We start from the raw sequence: 20,930 nt of genomic DNA on the forward strand, positions 1-20,930 counted from the left end.
ATGTTATCACAGAACATCACTCAGTGGAAACGCTGTCATCTTGTGTTTTATCGACATTTTGAAAACATAACTTACATTTTGTACAAATCTTTTTACAAAAAATCAGTGTGTCAGATTTTACAGTGTATAATCCATCATTTAGGAGCAGGACATTTTTTTTGATCCGTGTGAGTGACGTTGTTGACTTTGTCTCGCAGCACCTCGTACCGCTCCTACCTGCTGGACGATCAGGTCCACGGCAGAGCAGACCTGGGGGGGCTGATCAAGGCCCTGCAGTCCGGCTGTCGCTGCGTGGAGCTGGGCGTGACTGACGGCCCAGAGGGGGAGCCTCTCCTCGGGGTCGACTACGGGCCAGAAATCCCCCGCCACCATCACCACCACCACCATCACCACCACCACGCGCCCGTCACCATCCGCTCCGCTCTGGAGGTGGTCAACAAGTACGCCTTCCTGACCTCCCCGTACCCGCTCCTGGTGTACCTGTGCCAGCGCTGCTCCCCTGGCCAGCAGCGCACCATGGCTCAGCACATGAAGAAGGTGTTTGGCTCCCGTCTTTACACTCCGGAGGCGCTTCCTGTCAGCCTCGGAGGGCGTGCCACCACCTTACCTTCGCCCGAGCAGCTGAAGGGACGCATCCTGATAGTGGGGAAGAAACTTCCTCTGGAGCAGGACGGCTCTGATGGGGAGATATCGGAGGAGGACGAGGAGATAGGAGGAGGTGGGCCTCTGGCGGGGCGGCGAATGACCATCCCAGGTGAGGAGGAACTGGGCGTGGTCTTAGTGGTGCCTCCGCCCTCTCAGCCCAGGAAGCTGCGCCTTCACAGAGAACTGTCGGACCTGGTGGCGATCGCTCGCACGGGCAGTCGCAGCTTCTACGCACAGAGAGCCAGCCACAAACAGGCTCAGCAGCAGTCGCCCCCCAGCAGCCCCTCCTCTCCCAGCACGCCGATGCCTCCCGAGCCGCCTTACTGGACGCTGTGCTCGCTGGGTGAGGGCGAGGCCGGGCGGCTGACCACTGAGAGCCCGGAGGACCTGGTAATGTTCACCAAGCGCACCCTGACCAGAGTGCGACCCAGCTCAGTGCGCCTGGACTCCAGTAACCCCAACCCACAGGGGTACTGGAAAGGAGGTGTCCAGCTCGTGGCCTTGAACCAGCAGACCCCCGGCGCCATGCTGGACCTTCACAGAGGGCGTTTCTCGCAGAACGGAGGGTGTGGTTACGTTCTGCGACCGGCTGTGATGAGGGATGAGGTGTCGTATTTCAGCGCGCACACGCAGGGCTGCGTGCCAGGAGTGCCGGCTCAGACGCTGCGGATTAAGGTGAAACCTTCATATTCATATTTTATATAAGAATTAAGGCAGAATTCACCCTTTGAAATCGAGCGATTTGGCTTCATTTCTTTCAAAGACATTGGAAACGTACACTTAACATATTCATTTTTAGGAGGCCTAAGCATATTTTTTGTTGCTGCCCTGACCCACAGCAGTACATTTCTGTGACTGTACTCCTGCCTGCTTCTCCAAACTGGGGGCGTGCTGACTGATTCTACTGCAGTTAATACACTGACTTTTAATGAATACCTCATATAACTGCAGTTTAAAAAATACCTTTATGCTTAATGGACACCTAAAGGAATGCACCTAATTCCAGCACACCTCCTTAATATCCGAAATACATAATGTCACTTGCTTGCTGAGTTGGGTTTATAGGTTTGGGTTGCAGCATTTCTTTAACATAATAAAAAAAATTACACACACACACACACACATATATATGCTTTTGTGAACATTTTCCATAATTTTATTAATCCATTTCTAAAAATTATATCTCTCTCCTTAAAAACACCAAAAAACAATTCTTTGCCATCTTTTCCTGTTTTTTGCAGTTTGTGGGGCATCTCTTGTCCAAGTTTCAGGAGAAAAGACTTAATTAATTAATGCAGCATTTTAATTATGCTTTTTAACAAAGACTGTAGTTCGCTACATGTATCAAAGCTGTAATGAGTGGATTTTCTAAGAACTCAGATCTTCAGTTTCGCAAAACTAAAGCAAAAACAGCCCATAACGTAGAACTTGCTTATGTGGGGTTAAAACAAATGTCCTCTTGGTGTCCTCTTGACCTGTGAGTTTTGAATGATGTAATCACTGCACATCCATCATCAACAGAAGCAGACACGTCCGTGACACCTTTTAGTTCTTTAACCTTGATTAAAAATGGTTCCTACATAAGAAATTTGACATCAACTGCTCTGTGTTCCTCCGTGTAGGTGATCAGTGCCCACAACCTGCCCAAGCCTCAGGGCTCGGGGGCGAAGGGAGAGGTCATCGACCCGTATGTGGTCCTGGAGCTGCACGGCGTGCCAGCAGACTGCGCCGAACAGCGGACACGCACCGCTGCTCAGAACCAGGACGACCCGCTGTTTGACGAGACCTTCGAGTTTCAGGTGAGGCCTTTTACGGCTGCTGCCATCAGACCTTTCTTCTTCATTTACACTTTGCAATTAGGGGTGGGCGATTTATCGAATATGCTCTTAGCTTGTTCCATGTGTAATATATAAAATGACTATATCGTGAACATCGAGTATAAATTGTCAAGTTGTTTTTGTAAGCCACTGGTGTTTTGTTTTTCCCTCTCTCTCCGATGGCTCTCTGCCCCTCACAGACACACACACAGACACACACACACACATACACAAAGCAGCAGCTTTTGCAGAGCTCCAGATCATGACTATTTAATCACTTTTGGGACCATGGAGCACCTCTGCGTACTGGAGAGCTGTTAGTTCGTTTACAGCTTACAGAGACTAAATCATCACCTTTAATGGCGCTGCGGTAACAGTCTAACTCAATGATTGGTAGTGGCAGAAGTGTGCAGGTGAGGTGTGTGTCTGTATTTGCAGAGCTCCAAATGCAACTATTTAGTCACATTTTATCACCATGGAGCCCGAGTGCAACCTGCAGATATTAGTACTATATGAACTGGAGAGCTGTTAGATGATTCCTTACGGTTAAAGGTGCCGCGGTATCCGTTTAACTGTCTGCTAACATCCAGCTTTTGACCAGCAGCTTCAAATCTGCATCAAAAACATCATTTTAGTCTGACTTTTGTGCAGTGTCTTACTATCAAAATATAATTGTTTATGCTTAATCAAATTTTTAAGATCCATCTTTGCTTACTTCCTATGTTGTTTTTGTTTATGCTTCTTCGATCAAACTGTAAAACACTTTGAATTGCATTTCATTTGTTTGAAAGATGGTATATAAATAAAAATGGATTAATTAAATGATTGATTGATCAACACTTCAAAATAAAAGCATTATTTATAACAATACTTAAAAAAGTATTATGAAAGTACTTGATTTAACTTCCCTAGAAGCGTGTTTTATTACGTTATTGTTAACAGTAGTGCAATCAACTGTATTATTTGACAGTAGCTACTTTATTTCATTTTATTGTAACTGCAGTTCTTTCAATAATTTTGTATTTTAGAAGTTAACATTAGTTTAAAGGACATTTGAAAATATCGAGATTTATATCATGTATTGTGATATAGCCTTTAAATATTGCAATATTATTCTAAAGCCATATCGCCCAGCTGTATTTACAATGAACAGCACATTTTACTGGTATAATGAAACTGGGTAAATGTTAGAAGGGCTGGTGAGTTTTGTCGACTTATTTCTGCGGTTTTGTTGATCTGGAGCTCACAGTGCAGTTCTGAGTGGGGCATGACACAGCTTTAATACGTCGTTATTAGGAGGAATTTATTATTGGTAGGTGGATTTGGGTGAGTCACATTAATTCCTCTCATCCTCTTTAAAAGAAGCAAACATGGCTCAGGAGGAGACTGCAGGCCGGCAATATACCTCCCCGAAATATTATTAAACACATCACCTCAAATATGAAAATAAATCATCACAATCACATCACCTTCAAAGTGCAGAGAACAAAAATGACATCTTTGCAGTTAGTAAATGTTGCATTCACTTCGTTATATTTGGGTTGTTAAAATGCACACAACAGCAAACACTGCAAAAAGCAATAGCCTGTGAAAGCCATTTACATAACTGCATGACAGCCCCTCCTAATAATCCTGTTTACGGGAGCAAAAATACTATTTTAATTTTCTAGAGAAAATTGTTAAATTAAAAAAGAATGTCCTGAGGTCTCAGGATGCGTTCAGAGGTCCCAGTTCAGAGATGATTTCACTCTAAAAGAAAAGAAATAACTTTTGGAGCATTTTGTGGATGACGTTATCGTTAAGAATCTAATCTAACCCAGTACAGACTTTGCTTTTATTGCATAAAGTTGTATTTTAATGTGCATTTAAAAGTGCACTAGATTAAAGATTTATCGGAAAGAGGAAAATGTCAACAACATGAAAGAGGCTTATGTGATTTTTTGGAGAGGTCTGCTCTTCTGTCGGCTTTGCACCTGCATGAAAAAACAGCCCCGAGTGCTTAATTGAAGACCATCGAGATTTAAACGAGGTGCTCCCGTGAATGCACTTATGCCTGCAGTGAATTTATTACAGCAGACGTGATTTGATGTGTTGCTGATTTGGCTTTTTTACCGCTCGCTGACAGAGTCCTGTATCAGTGTGGCTGAGCTGCAACGACAAGCTGTCACAACTGATATGGCATGTTGTCTGCGCCACCATGGTGTGTGTGTGTGTGTGTGTGTGTGTGTGTGTGTGTGTGTGTGTGTGTGTGTGTGTGTGTGTGTGTGTGTGTGTGTGAGTGAGTGTGTGTGTGAGTGTGTGAGTGAGTGTGTGTGTGTGTGTGTGTTGACATAATGCACCCTCACAATGGCTGCAAACGAGTTGTGTAATACATGTAATTCAAAACAATATTTGACTGTAATCACATCGGCTCTTTGGCAGGAGATATTAAGTTTGAACAGACGTTTGGCGACGAGTTTGTTGTGACATCGCCCGCACAGAGCGCCCCCGGGATGACGTTTCTTAAGGTGGGTTTCCGTTAACCCTCAAACTGCGTAAATTGAAATGGCAAATATAAAATATCCCTAATGGAAACATTTTATATTGCGGCTTTACTTATTATTTCATACAGTCTGCGGGTGAAACAGTTGGTGGCTGTGGTTCGGTCAAAAGAAAGTAGTTCCTACAAGAAACTTTTCGCAACAAGGTCTGTGGATTATCCTGAGTTACGTGGTCATGCTTTTCTGGAAAGAGACATTGCTGTTTTTTGATAATTTTTTATTATTATTTTTTTTTATTGTTTGGGCTTCAAGCACCACAAGCTGAGTGCCTCGTTCAGCTGTATCGGAGAGAAAGCAGATATCTCTACGATCGATATTTCCAACACTTCACCTCACCCCAAAATCATGTAAAATAATAAAGAGCACCACATGTAAGAGGAAAAATATGTTTTTGATTTTGGGGTGAAGTTTCCCTTGAAGCCAGACTTTAGCCCTGAGTTTGTCGACTAATTTTATTATTTGGCCAAATGTTTGTCAGGTTGGTTTTTGTTTACGTGCAGTTTGAGGTCACGTTGCCTGATTAATTGCCACCGGTTGGATTTCTGGCATGTCAGAGATTTCTGTCAGCTGTCTTGCAGAGTGAGCAGTTCCACGGTCCAAAATCCCGCATGGCTGCTGTCACAAAATCTGTTATAAACTGTGGTGCGCTTGTTTTATTATTACCGGAGTCGTATTTTACATGTCTGAGACTGCCGTGACATTAAACTGAACTTCACTGCAGAACAGACACCTTATTGTCTTTATCTCCCAGCCATCTGCAGCGCCGTATTTTTTCCTCTTGTTTTCTGTTGATAGTGGATTTGAACAAATGCTGCCTTTCTTGAGGACGCGGATGCTTTTTTTTAAATGAATTTAATTGGAATTGTCACAGGGTAAAACCAGCGGGGGAATCTGTGCTTATGTTCAGAGTGAGCATAAAGTCGCAGGTTCTGGCCTTGTAGAAAGCAGATTAAAACGTGTAGTGCGATTTAAACACAAGATGAATAAAATCGCACAGTGTCTTTGGCTCAGCCCGCCGTCTCATTGGCCGTGTGGATTGTAACCAAAAGCCGAGCCGAGGACCTGCAGGGCAGCTTCACGTCAAAGTCGAGGTCATGCTGTTCGCTTTAAGTGTGCGTATCGGCCTGCTGAAGCACGCTCTCATATGTCTTAATCATCTGTCCTCCAGGCTCTGACACAGCGGCCAGGCTCAGACACTGGGCAGCCGCGTCAACGCACCATCTCTACCGTCTCTGACAAAGCTGTCTGTGCTCATGAAACGCATATTCAACGTCAGCACGCTGGCTCCATTTCTTTCAAAAACGTTGTGAGAAGGCAGTGAGCAACTTACTTAGGCACAAAAACATGGAAAACAAGGTCCAAGTTAAAAAATACTGAAGTTACCCCTTAAGACAGTGATACTCAACATAAGGCTCACGGGCCAAATCCAGCCCCCAAAAGGATGCAGGGCGCCCCCCCATTTTCTAATGCACAATAAAAGATGAAGTGATTCTTACTGGGATTTGTTTTTGTCTTTTTAGTTTACAGAAAGTTGGGTGCACAAATCAAAATACAGCAGAGCTTGTTTTTCCGAAAAAGTACCAGCAGAGGCCTGCACCCCCCATCTGAGGTCCTAGCTAAGGCCCCAATGTCCTAAAATCCTTGAAATGTGCTAAAACCCAGAAACATCCCCCAATCCTATAAATGTCCTTAAATCTTATGAATGTGCTATAATCTTTCAAATGTCCAAAAATCCTAGAAACATCCTAAAATACTCAAAATGTCCTAGATTCCTTTAAATGTCCTAAAAGTCTAGAAATGTCCTAAAATCCTGGAAATGTCTTAAAATCCTATAAATGTCCTAAAATCTGCAAATGTCCAAGTGTCTTAAAAATGTCCTTAAATCTTAAAAACATACATGGGTCTGGTTTGACTGGCCCCTGGCCCCCTGTCATTTTGCATAAGTGGCCCTAAAGCAAAGCATATTGAGTTTCCCTGCTCTAAAATATTCTTGCGTGTTTAATTTGTACAAACTATTAGAAAACCTGTTTTTTATGTTTTAAAGAAAAGACGTTGTTCTTCTTGAATAATGCATGTCAAAAATTAAATGAGAAGTGATCTAAATCCTTAATTAGTCATTGTGAGTGTATGAAGGTGTGTGCGCAGTGTTGTCATCATACTCAAGTGTGACTTGATTGTGGTGGAGCAGCTCCAGATGTGGGATGATGTTTGAGTGGAGGCTCAGTGTCCTCGTCCTCATTGTCTTCTCTTTTCTGACGAGCGTTTGGCTTCAAACTGATTGAATTAACTGTCACAGAGCTGTTCTGCTCAGCCACGGGCATGTTGCTGAAAAATTGAGAATTGGATTGGATTTAAGTCATCATTCACCACACACGCGAGCACACACACACACACACACACACACACACACACACACACACACACACACACACACACAGTCTGCTGGAGCTGTCTGTCTGGCTTGCCCATGCATGAAGCTTTTTTTTCCCACCATTCAGCCCTCACTCACAGCTCATGGGAGTGGAGATGCACACACACACACTCACACACACACACACACGCAAACACACTCACACACACACACGCAAACACACTCACACACACACACACACACACACACACACACACACAAACACACACACGGGTAGAGTCTTTATAATAGTGCAGTCGCAGCCTAAGGGGCCGGCTCGGTCCTCGTTCGGTCTGTGTGACATGTTCTCTGCTCCTTCATCCATCACCAGCAGCTTCTCCGTCTTTACAGACTGACATATTATATATATGTGATATTTGTGAAACATTACCATGAGCACGGCCTTGTTTTCATCTGTGTCTGTATGATTTTATTTCAGTTCTGGAGCTTCTTTTTTCGGAGTTTGAATTGGAGAAAAAAGAAATGCATACACAACAATAGTCTCGGGGAATAACTGCGTACGTGTGCTGTAAACCAGACGTAGACGAGTATAAACAGGTCATAATCCGGTTTAAACTGGATATTACTCATCAGCTGGCAGCTGCTAGTCAGTCAGTGTATCAGCAGGCTGGTTTCCATTATAGATCTTTGCAGAACTTAAGTGATATTTTCAAAATGTTGATAAAACACCATTGCGAGATGACCGCGTTTCCACTGAGTGATGTTCTGCGACGTCTCCTCTGGTGATACCATCCCAGTAACCATGGCGATGGATGTTCAAAACATTAGCAGCTTTATTTCTATTGCAGCAAACTAGCTGTCGTTATTTCCAACTGAGGCCACGTAGGCGCGTTATGGAGCCATGATGGAAAGGCGAGCCCCTTATACACGGCCACGTATGAGGGATTTCTGGGAGATGTAGTCCACGATTTCACAGAGGAATCGTGGATTCAAAACTTCCCGATGATCCGCTCAACTCTCTCAGAGTTATGTGATGCAATAACAGCTCTTGTAGCTCCTGCTGCATCATGAGGGAGCCAGTTCCTACTGACAAGCACATAGACACAGCATCATGTGACCTAGAAAAGCCGAAAAAGAAGTGTTTGCATTGCAGTTTTACCAAATATGGCTTTTTTGAATTGCCTTAAATATCACGTCATGCGAACGTAAAAACTGTTTTGCAATAAGTTGGGATTCCAATTAGGCATATTTTTATGCTCTCAATTTCTATTTGCGCAATTTGAGGGTTGATGGAAATGTAGAAAGAGTCTGTGATTGTGATTCATCATGAAACACTTTGAGCCAATCAGCTGCTGCAGGTTTAACTTCAGCGCTCTGCCTGAATGAGCGAAACGCTGCATTAGTTTCGGCTCTTCGGAGTCTAGACAGTCTCATCTGGGGAGAAGGCTCAGTCGTCCATCTTCGTGGGACATGTCCTTCGAAGACAGTGGTCCCTGAATTGGGACACAGTGTCCGACTTCCATGAATATGAATCTCGAAGGGAATAAATAACAGCCGCGCTGGTTTTCTTTCAGGGTTTAACAACTGAACAAAAGAGTGTTTTTACTGCTGATCCCACAGTAACATTTAAAACAGGAGGTTTTTTACATCAAACAGATGTGACAGAACACACACACACACACACACACACACACACACACACACACACACACACACACATCAATTCACGCCAACTTGTATCTCAATATTCGTGAGAGAATCATTGTCTCAACTGTGCTGCTTGACTTTATTTCCTTCCAAGCCTGAAGACTTCATATGGTTTTATTGTTGGAGACGCACACACACACACACATGCACACGCACAGGCACACGCACACACACACAGACACGCACACGCACACACACACACACACACACACACACACACACACACACACACACACACACACACACACACACACAGACACAGACACACACACACACACACACAGACACACAGAGACACGCACGCGCACACACACATATACACACACACACACAGACACACACACACGCGCACACGCACACACACACACACACACACACACACACACAGGCTTTAGGCAAGTTTATTTCCATTCTCTGTAGGAACTGATAGATTTGTGCTTTATGCTGTAAACAAGACACAGAAATCCATCCTGTGTGTGTGTGTGCGTGTGTGTGTGTGTGTGTGTGCGTGCGTGCGTGTGGGTGCGTGTGTGCGTGCACGTGCGTGACTGAACCAGGCTTTGTTAGGAGGAAAAACAGCCATTAGCTGATAATGTTTTATTGTGAAATGTGTTTACTGCGCAGAATGAATATGCAGACACACACTCTCAGGATCATTTATCCTCCCACTTGCTCTGCGCACGCTCGTGTGTGTGTGTGTGTGTGTGTGTGTGTGTGTGTGTGTGTGTGTGTGTGTGTGTGTGTGTGAGTGTGTGTGTGTGCGCCCGTGTGTGCGTGTCCTTACATGTGTGTTTATGGTCTTATTAGCTGTTCAAGTCCTCTGAAGGTTTGATCTAAAACGTAATATTTCAGCCGGTCTTCTCTCATCTGCAGCAGCGTTGTAGCGCGTAATTAACGTTAATGCTTCGCCTGAACGGCTTTATGAGTGACACTTATTACAGGAAGCGGAATATTGTGACTAATTGATCATCTTCTTGTTGTTGTAAACATTTAATGAAGTGCACCTTTTCCCTCCCATTAAGAGGCGACTTGGTGATTGTGAATCAAATGTACAGAGACGTTTAAACGGCGTCTCTCCTCAGGTGATAAAACATACAACCTTTAAAAGCCTCGATAATCAGGCCAGTGAGTTTGTTCCTTCTGGTGAACTGTTGCACTCTGAGACCTAAATAATAATTATAATTAGATAATTGATTATAATAAATAATAAAGGTTTGAAGATGAGGAATTAGTCACTGCTGAGGAAAGTTTTCAGTGTTTATACAGAGCACACATGTACAGCAGAGCGGGGATACTCAACTGGCTTTGTTTACTTTGTTTCTAAGATTTTAGGACATTTGTAGGATTTTAGGACATTTCTTGGCTTTAAAAATTAGTAGGATTTGAAGACGCCTCTAAGATTTTAGGAGACTTGTAGGATTTTCTCATTTTCTAGGACATTTCTCAGTTTTTAGAACATTTCCAGGATTTTTGGACGTTTCAAGGATTTTAGAACATTTCTAGGATTTCAAAACCTTTCTGGAATGTATAGATTTCCAGGATTTTAGGAGATTTCTCTGGTTTTTGGACATTTCTCGGGTTTTGGGATATTTATAGGATTTCAGGTTGTTTCTAGGATTTTAGGACATTTCTTGTTTTTTAGGACATTTTTAGGATTTTAGGAAGTTTGTAGGATTTTAGAATATTTCTAAGATTAAAATACTTATTTTTTTAAATGTTTTGACTTCTTCTCTCATAATAAAAGTCAGAACCGTCTGTCGATAAGAACGAGGATCAGAATAAGAATCAGATTCTGCCAAATTTAAACGATATAAATCCCATCATCAGGGGAGATCTGTGTCTGTGGGCGAGAATATCGTGACACTTCAGTCATGGCTCTGTTTCTTTCTTCACTGTTTGCTTCTCGTCTCCAGGTCAACATGCCGGAGCTGGCGTTGCTGCGCTTCGTGGTGTTAGACGACGACTACATCGGAGATGACTTCATCGGCCAGTACAGCATCGCCTTTGAGTGCCTTCAGCCCGGCTACCGCAACGTGCCCCTGCTGGGCATGGCGGGAGAACCCTTACCTCACACCAGCCTGTTTGTCCACGTGGCGATCACCAACCGGCGAGGAGGCGGGAAGGCCCAGCGGCGAGGTCTGTCAGTGAGGAGGGTGGGGAGGCGAGGGCGGGAGTACGTCACGCTGAGGCACACCGGCATCAAGGTGGTGGATGAGACCTTCAAATCGGCCGGTGCCCCGATCAAAGAGGCTACGGACCTGCGCGAGGAGGCTCAGGTGAGATGGGAAACAGGCCATCTTTGTTTTCTTTTAACATTTTTGCTGATTTCTTTTTCTTTTTTTAAACTTGGTGGTGATCTTTTAACCATTTTTTGATTTTTTTTCTTTTAAAGTTTAAAAATTGTACCAATTTTTTTTCTTTAAAAATTTTTGAGATTTTTTGTTTTTATTTTAAAACGTTTGATGATTTTTAAAGAAAACTTGCCTTCCAAACCCAAAGGTCCATCAAAATAAAACATGCCAAAATTACACCTTTTTTTCAGAAACTCTAAAAATATAATGCCTTGAAACAGTAGTTTGATTTTAAAATTTTCGACGGTCCTTGAACACATCATGTGTGACAAATGCTTCATGCATTTTTTCCGCATCACACAGGGAAGCACAAGGAAAAATATTTGTAGCTTTAGGGAGGGTAAAAAAAAACAGCCACCCCTGTCAGTAATTTAGGTCTACGCTTATTTTTGAAAAAATAAATAAATAAAAAAATAAATATATATATAAATTTTAGTTATTATGTTTATAATTGAATTTTTTTTAAATTTAATTTAATCTTTTTTATTACTTCTTATAATTTTAGTTTTTATTAGAATCATTTTTATTTTGGCATTATTTTTATTTTTTGGTATGTTTGTTTGTGTGAGTCTGTGACTATTTATTAAAAAAATTGGGCCTGAAGCCGCAGACACAGTTCTAGTGACGCCTCTGATCAATGGAAAGACTGAAACTGACACAAAAACAGATCAGCAGCACAAGTTTAAAAAGTTTTGATTAGTCTGTTTAATAAAAACGTGGACAGGAGAGAGCGTGGAGGGAAACAACACAAACACAAATCTGTTTGTCTGCTGCACAGATAATATCTGTAAACGAGCCGTTTGCACAGACTGTACCGGCCGCACTGGATAATCCACAGAGCACCTTCTTAACGGTTTTCATTGAAATATTTTTTCGGAGAATTGCAAGAAAAACTGCTCAGTGAGGATTTTGGATTATCCAGAGCAGCCAGGACTTTGTTTGTTTAGAGTTTTTCATGTTTGATATTCAGTTCACCTACATTTCATCGAAGCAGGAGCAAAATCATATTATTTTTGTTTTTATTTTGGTGAATAAGGTCCAACCAGATAGTTTCTCCGGCGCTCCGAGTGCACAGACAGTGGAATCGCAGCAGGTCGAGTGTCACTCAGCTTTTGTATTTTTAGGCTTTGTTGGTGAAGTCTGGTGATGAGGGTGAATGGGGGAAGCTTACATGACGGTGCTGAAATCAGACTCCACCTGAGACTTTCTGCTGGGTGAATCAGAGACAGAGAGGAGGAGGAGGAGGAGGAGGAGGAGGAGAGCCGGCGACAAAAGGAGAGTCAGTAAGAAGAGTGGAGGAGGATTATAAAGCTTCTATAAATACCAGCAAAAATAGAACCTGGTCTCACAGCAGCCAGCAGCTTATCTGTGAACACAAACAATCTGAGAGTGGAAGTCCTCACTCTCACTTTATCTGCTTTTAGATATTGTGATAGAAATCTGTGATGCCAAAAGTATGTGGACGCCTCTTTTTTGCTTTAAAAAGTCAATTCTTGAACTTGATCGGCTTCATCTAGATCTCAATCCCATCCGACACCTTCAGACCGAGCAGACCTGATCACCGACATCAGCACCCAGACGCACTGATAATGCTCCCGAGGCCGAGTGGGAGCAAATCTCTGCAGCCAGGCTCCAAAATCTTGTGGGAATACGCCTCAAGAGTCGAGACTGTGGCCGCAGCAGATGGTACGAGTGAATGTATAAATAATAATTTAATGTGATTATCTGTGATGCGCTAAAATGTCCAGATTCAAGAGACACCACCACACCCTCCAGTGACTTCTTCACTGATAGTAGTCGCTGCAATTATAATATTATTGTTATTTTAATTTTGTTAAAAATTTGGTCTTCAATGAAGAAGTTGCTAAAGGGTGTGGTGGTGTCTTTTGAATCTGGACATTTTAGCGTCTCACAGATAATCCCATTAAAACATTATTTATACATTCACTCATACATTGTGCTGCGGCCACAGTCTCGACTCTTGAGGCGTATTCCCACAAGATTTTGGAGCCTGGCTGTATATATATGTATATATATATTTAATTTAAAATTTGTGTGAGATTTTTGTAAGCATTTTTTCCTTGAAAGTTTTTTAAAAAAATGCGACTCTGTTTTTTCTTTTAAATTTTTGGGGAATTTTCTTTTTTCTATAAACATTTCTTGCAAATTTTAAAGACAACATGCCTTATAAACCCTCAGGCCTGTTAAAATATAACTCACCAAAATACACCATTTAGCACAGATACTGTAAAAACTGAAGTTTTGAAACTGCCATTTGATTGTAACATTGAAAAAAAAAATGAAGTGAAACTGACCAAACGAACGTGCGTCGCCTCAAAAACGAACAGGTCAAACACGCTTGGCTCCTTTGTTCCGTGTGCTTTCGTCGATGTTTATGAGGCTGAGTTCAGCTGTGATTTGTCTGCGTGTGTATCAATCAGTGTGTGTCGTCAGGGCTGTTGCTATGACGCTCGCGGCTCTTTCTGACAGAATCTGTCAGAAACGTTTAGCCGTCATGTCAGAGATAAAGTCGGTCTCTTCCAAAGAGCTCCAGATAGCTTGCTCCTTCCTTTTTAACCCTTTAACACCTAGATCAGCATCAGTTTTCTTCACTATTTAAACCTCTTAAACTTCAGATAAAATAAAATGTATTTTATTTCTTTAAAAGCACTGGAGAAAAACATAATGAGCAACTGTGCAAGACATTTCCCACAAACTGCAAAAAAATAAAAGATTAAGAAAAAGTTAAAAATTAGCTGGGGTGGATTATTAGTTATTATTATCATTATTATTATTATTATTATTATTATTATTATTATTATTATTATTATGTGATCCAAAAACAGGGGGGATATGTACAGAAAATTATATTTATAATTATATTAATATTTAGCTCATTGATTTGTAGCATTTCCCACAGTTGTTGAATATTTTCATCAGTATAAACGTTGGATCACAATCTCTAGCGGGAGACAGATCCTTATCATCTCATGTATCATCTGACCCACACACACACACACACACACACACACACACACTCTCACTCATTCACAAACTGCTTATAATCCTTCAATCTCACCGTCCTTTCCCTCAGACTTTTACTCTCTCCTCCTCTCTGTCTCTGTCTCTCTGCCACGAGTCCAGCTGTGGGCTCATCTGCCACACTCAGTTATTATTCATCATGCCTCTATAGCCGTTTGTCTGTGTCTGTCTCACACACACACACACACACACACACACACACACACACACACACACACACACACAGGTGGGGCGTGATAATCACTCGTCCAGTTGGAGCTCTTCCAGGTGGCAAATCGCATTGTGGTGCTTGTGTGTGCAGAAACAGATCTTTTACCTTCATTATCAAGTGACCCAAAATGACATTTCAGCACACTGACACACGACTCTCATTTTTTCTGTCCGTCAGATTCACTAACAAACCCGGTTTTGTATCCCGACACACCTGCAAAAGCCAAAAAAGACCCCTCTAAATCAGAGATACTCTACTTGTTTTGGGGTCCACAAGCGGTCCGGGGCCCGTCGCAGCAGCCCCACGCGTTTATCAGATTTTGGGGCATTTCTAGAGTTTTTAGTACGTTTAAAGGATGTTAGGAGATTTTTAGAATTTGGGATGTTTCTGTGATTTCAGGACATTTCTAGGATTTTGGGACGTTTCTAGAGTTTTTGGACATTTCTAGGGTTTAAGGGCATTTTCAGGATTTTGAGAGATTTCTAGGAATTTAGGACATTTCTAGGACATTTCTCGGATTTTAGGACATTTCTAGGATTTTAAGACATCCATAAGACTTTAGGACATTTCTGGGATTTTAGGACGTTTCTGTGATATTGGACATTTGTGGAGTTTTGGGACGATTCTAGGATTTTAGGACATTTCCAGGATTTAAGGATGTTTCTTGGATTTCAGGACTTGATGAGTTAAGCGTCTGTCTGGGGTGCGGAGGATCCTACACCGGTTTTTGATCAACAAGCTCTACTTTGATGCTGTTTTATGCGCTCTGCCACCTGATGCACACTTAAAGTACAAAAAAATCTCAGTGTGAATCACTTACTTTTATTGTGAATTAGAAAATGTTTGGGGGGCCACCCGGCACCCTGTTGGGGGACCAGATTTAGCCCAGGGGCCTTAAGTTGAGTATCACTGCTCTAAATGCTAAAATGATTTTTCCGTTCCACATTTATGCCATATTGTCTTCTCTTTTGCCAAATGCGCTTAAGCTAAGGCTGATTTCACTGGATTAAAAGCGGCAATGACTGCCATATTGATTTAATTCACAAGAGACACAGCAGATGACAGCGGATAGGAGGGGTAGTGTGTGTTCCTCTGTGTGTGTGTGTGTGTGTGTGTGTCACCCTCTCTGACCTTCCCCAGCTTAATTTTACAGCCGGAACTGTACATCTGATCTAATACTATTTCCCCTGTCCTCATCTTCCTCCTCCTCGTCTGTCTCTCCTGTGTCGTCTCATCAGAGCGCCACGGCCAGCTTCAAAGAGCAGTGTGGGCTCCCCACGGTGGCCAAGCTGAAGCAGTGCATCCAGAGCCTGGCCACCCGGCTGCAGAGCTCCGAGGGCACCATGGGGGCCACCATGGTGCTGAAGGAGGGCTACCCGTGTCTGGAGCCTCTCGTCAACCTCTCGGAGCCGACGCGCAAACTGCTCTCTGCCTACGACACGGTGAGTGAGAGCAGGGCGGAGGGACAGTCCTCTCCAGCCTCTGCTGTGTCCTCCCAGAGCTCACCCGCGTGTCCGTTAACCCTTTTAAAACCTAAATGAGTGGGACGACATGGGGAGAATACAACAATCTTAAAAAGACATGTCCCAAAAATTTGCCATAGAAATTTAAATTTTACAAAAAATTACCTGAAAATAAGGGGGAAAAGTTTAAAAGACAAACAAACAAGAAAATCACCTAAAAATACTTAAAATTGTTTTTTTAATTTTTATTTGTTTTATTTATTGTTAACGTAATTTTAAATATAAAAATATTATTATTTGAGAAATATTTAAATTTCACATTTCCTTATTTTTTTGCATAATTTTCTAAGGATCCTCCCCTCTTTTTTAAACAAATTTTTTAGTCGTCATCTTGCCATCCACTCGGACTCAAGAACAAACTAATTAGATTTTGGTGGTCAAAGGTCAAAGGGAAAGGTCACTGTGACCTCATCTGTCTCATTTTTGTGAATGCGAAATCTAGTTTACACCTTAAGAGACTTTATTTAAATTCGGCACAAACGTTCTTGATGTTTCTAATATCTGTTGTTACCTGCTGAGACACGGGTGTGAATTAGCAGCCCCGCTAACTTACATTTTATTTAATTTGTATTTTATACTGACATTCATTAATATGCTGTGTCCCTTTCAAATAAAAATTGAATTGAATTAAATTCAATTTAATTGAATTAACAATAATCTGATTAGTTCGTGTTTGTGATGTTTTGCAGGTGCAATATTTACCACGTTTAGGTGGGTAGTTTAACAAGTTGAAATGCAAACGTTTGTATTCAGATTATTGTCAATCTAGTCAATCAAAAAGCCTAAAAGCCTAGCCTTAAAATTTAAAAATGGCCTCTTAAAACAGCTCTCTCTGGGCTCACTTAGAAACATGAAACTGGTTTTATGACACAAAATGGAAATTCCTCAGCTTATTTTACTCAGAAGTTGAGTTTTTTTTCTTAATTTTGTTTCTCAAATTTGGTTAAAACAAATTTCCAGAAAGTTTCAAATTGTGTTTGTGATACACAACACTGTATAACTGAGTGTGCCGATTCATGAAATATGCAGAACAACACTCAGAGGTGACATGCATGAAACACCCACACTCCTTCTCTCTCTCTCTCTGTCACACACACACACACACACACACACACACACACACACACACACACACACACACACGCACGCACGCACACACACACACGCTGACTGCCAGCTGTGTTTCCTCCTACTCCATCTCCTCTTGCATCAGATCAGGACGAATCTCTCCCACCTGTTTCCCCGCTCGGTTGTTACACACACACACACACACACACACACACACACACACACACACACACACACACCTCAGCACAGAGAAGGCTTTATGTCTGAACGCCACGTCGTGTTTGTGCACGTCAGAGCAGCTAATGATGTTTGAGTGTGAACCCAGAAAATGTGAGGCCAGCAGGTCAGTGTCATGAAGCCACAGTTGGTGTGATCTCCAGTCGTACATCACACCTCTCTCAGCCTTCCTGGGCGCTCTCTTTCTCTCACTCACACACACACACACACACACACACACACACACACACACACACACGGCTGACTCATCTCACACTCCTCTCTCTGTCTCTGCTGCCCTGTAACCAGTCTTCTTCTTCTTCTCTCTTTATTTAAAACAGACTTCATGCTTTGTGTTTCTCTGCAGCTCGGAGCAGTCAGATCAGTCCCTCGTGTTCTTCTTCACTTCAGAATCAGAATCAGGTTTATTGCAGAGAAGATTTTAACATATAAGGAATTTGCCTTATTGTCTTGGTGCAAAATAAAAAATAAAAAATTAAAGCTGCAAGCAGTGATGAAGGGGCCTTCACTCAGTCACGGGTTCTGGCAGGATGGGATTGTTAATTTCCATGAAATTCGGGGTTAGATGATGTTTAGATTAGAGGTCGACAAATTATCAGCCTAGCGGATTATCAGGGCTGATGTTTGGCATTTTGCCTATTGTCTGTATCAGTGTTTTATTTTAATAATCACTGATAAAATTAATTAATTCAAAAGTGCACAGAAAGTGTCATTCTTTTTTATTTAAATTTTCACTGAAAACCAAGTCTGCTCGAATCCTTTCTCAGCGTCAGTAAAGCAAGTTCTCAGAGTCATGTGACTCAGTGGCAGTGCCCCGCCTCTGCTAGCAATTATTTTAATTATTGATTGATCAATCTGCTGATCATGTTTCTTGATTAATCAATAATCTCGACCTATAAAATGTGAAACAACAGTGAAAAATATTAATCAAAGTTTCGTCTTGACTTCACTTGCATAACATAAATCCCACACAACAATGTATTCAGTCCACATTTTGGAGGCTGAAACAGGTTAAAAATGTACTTAATTACAGGACAAATTATCATAGTAGTTTCTGATAAATTCCTGTTGACCTGTTGGATTTATGGACAAATCGTTTTAGCTCTGATATATTTCATGGACGCACCATGACATGAAATACGTAAATCGCACATTTTTCTCATTTCCAGCCTGACGTGTTTGGAAGCTTCACCACTCGTCGTACCATTTGAAATAAATCTCTGTGGGTTTTTGTAGTTTTTGCTTTTAAACGAGCCGAGTAACACAGACTTCCTTCCTGTCTGTGCAGATGATTGCGGCCCAGAAACAGCTGATCGAGAACGCAGACGCTGTTCAGGAGCGGATCGCCCAGGTGCAGAGAGAAGGTAACGTGAGAGACGGATGAGTGGACGATGTGACACCAGGCGCTAATGAACTGAGTGAAGATGGTTTTGATGAGCTCTCATGAATAAAACCACTAAAGCACCCAAATCCTAAAAATTCCCCAAATGAGCGAATCTGACTGAAAACATCAAACAGCCGAACTTAATGAGGGCGACTCCTCAGAGAATCTGTCAGTAAACAACTTTACGAGCGGAGCTGCAGAAGCCGCCGGTGATTTTGACACCCTCAAACGTTAGTCGGTATGGATTACTAATTAGAGAAAGGCGCTCGTCATTTTTGTATTTTTCAAATGAGACGCATTTTTTTGAAAGTATGTTTGCTTGAAAAGTTGTTCACGATAAAGTTGCAGTTCTGTCTTACATGAATATTTTAGGTTTTTCTAAGCAGCTTCAGGTGTAATGCACAATGCAACAGCATCAAAATCAGTGATACTCAACTTACGGCCTGTGGGCCAAATCTGGCCCCTGATAGGGAGCCGGGTGGCCCCCACATCATTTTCTGATTCTCAATAAAAATACAGTGAACCACACTGAGAATTGCTTTTGTACTTTGAGTTGCCAGAGTGCATGAAACAGAAAAATCTTAGTAACGCCCCAAAATCCTAGAAACATCCTGAAATCCTAGACACGTCCTAAAAGCCTGGAAACGATATAAAATCCTAGAACCATCCAGAAATCCTAGAAATGTCCCGAAAACCTAGAAACATTTTAAAGTCCTAAAAACATCCAAAAATCCTAGGAACGTCCGGAAATCCTTGAAATATCCCGAATTCCTTGTAACCTCTTGATATCATCGAAACCTCTTGAAAATCCAGAAACACTCTAAAATCCTAAAAACGTCCTAAATTCCTAACGTGTCCTAAAATCCTAGAAACATCCTAAAATCTGAGAACTGTCCTGCAATCTTCGAAACGTCCTGAAATACCAGAAAAATCCTAAAATCCAAGAAGCATCCTACTCATAGATAAATGTCCTTAAATCCTAGGATTGTCCCAAACTCCTAGAAGCATCCTAAAATCCCAGAAATGTCCTAAAATTCTAGAAATGTCCTAAAATCCTAGAATCATGTACGGGGCTGCGGTGACTGGCCCCTGGCCTTCTGTGGCCCCTCAGCAGAGCCAGTCGAGGGTCCCTGCTGTAAACAGTCAGACCTGTGTATTATTGGACCCCTCCCTGTGTCTTAGATAACTGCTGACCTTTATCTGTCAACATAAATGTCATGAGGGAAGACACTTTTGCATAAATATGTAAATCCAGTGTCTGACAACCAACCCGTCAAGACGCGTTTGTGACATTTGCCTCGAGACATTTTGTGTTAGTCACAAAAACAGGTCAAGCACGTCACTCTCACACTCGACAGTTAAATTTTACCTGAGTTTGAGTTGTTGATGCTCGTCCACCTGTCACTGTGAACTGATGCAAAGCTCCTGTGTGTGTGTGTGTGTGTGTGTGTGTGTGTGTGTGTGTGTGTGTGTTAGGCATGGACTTCCACGAGGATCTCTCTCGGCTCGGGGAGAAGGAGGGACTGAAGGGACGCAAGCAGAACAAAGCTGTGGAGAGTTTCACCTGGAACATCACGGTCCTCAAGGTACTCGTGGTGATAATAAAAACTCTGAATTTATAGGATTAATTACCTGCACCAAGACGTTAAATAAGTTCAGTAACTTCCTTTTCTTTTCTTTTACATTTTCTTTTTATTTTATTGTAGCTGTGACATGTCTGAGACTTTTCTGCAAATTTAATCAGAATTCATAAACCTGGCTGTACGTTTATTACGCCTCCGCCCCGACGTTAGCTGTAGCCAGAAGCATTATCTTTTCAGGTTGTTCGTCCATCTGTCCTCTTCTTGTGAATGCAATATTATAACAGCAGCTTGAAGGAATTTCTTTATATTTGACCCAAACGTCCACTTAGACTCAGCAATGAACTGATGATATTTTGGTGGTCAAAGGTGAAGATCACAGTGACTTTGTTTGTCCCATTCACGCAATATCTCAAGAACATGTCGTAGGTTTTTTTTTTAATTTGGCACAAAC

At 42.1% G+C, this 20,930-nt stretch overlaps 1 protein-coding gene across 1 annotated transcript in view; it reads left to right on the forward strand.

Moving 5' to 3' along the window:
* Positions 1–20,930, forward strand: part of plcl1 (phospholipase C like 1) — a 100,826-nt gene that overhangs the window by 72,707 nt on the left and 7,189 nt on the right. The window contains exons 6-11 of the mRNA XM_088083722.1: positions 198–1,320; positions 2,268–2,444; positions 10,994–11,356; positions 15,923–16,126; positions 18,801–18,876; positions 20,373–20,482. Of these exons, the coding sequence (XP_087939848.1) occupies positions 198–1,320; positions 2,268–2,444; positions 10,994–11,356; positions 15,923–16,126; positions 18,801–18,876; positions 20,373–20,482 (2,053 nt within the window). The remainder of the gene's footprint in view (positions 1–197; positions 1,321–2,267; positions 2,445–10,993; positions 11,357–15,922; positions 16,127–18,800; positions 18,877–20,372; positions 20,483–20,930) is intronic.

Source organism: Plectropomus leopardus, chromosome 10 (genome assembly GCF_026936395.1).
Source record: "Plectropomus leopardus strain MGB_pleo_1.0 chromosome 10, ASM2693639v1, whole genome shotgun sequence".
NCBI lineage: Eukaryota > Metazoa > Chordata > Actinopteri > Perciformes > Serranidae > Plectropomus > Plectropomus leopardus.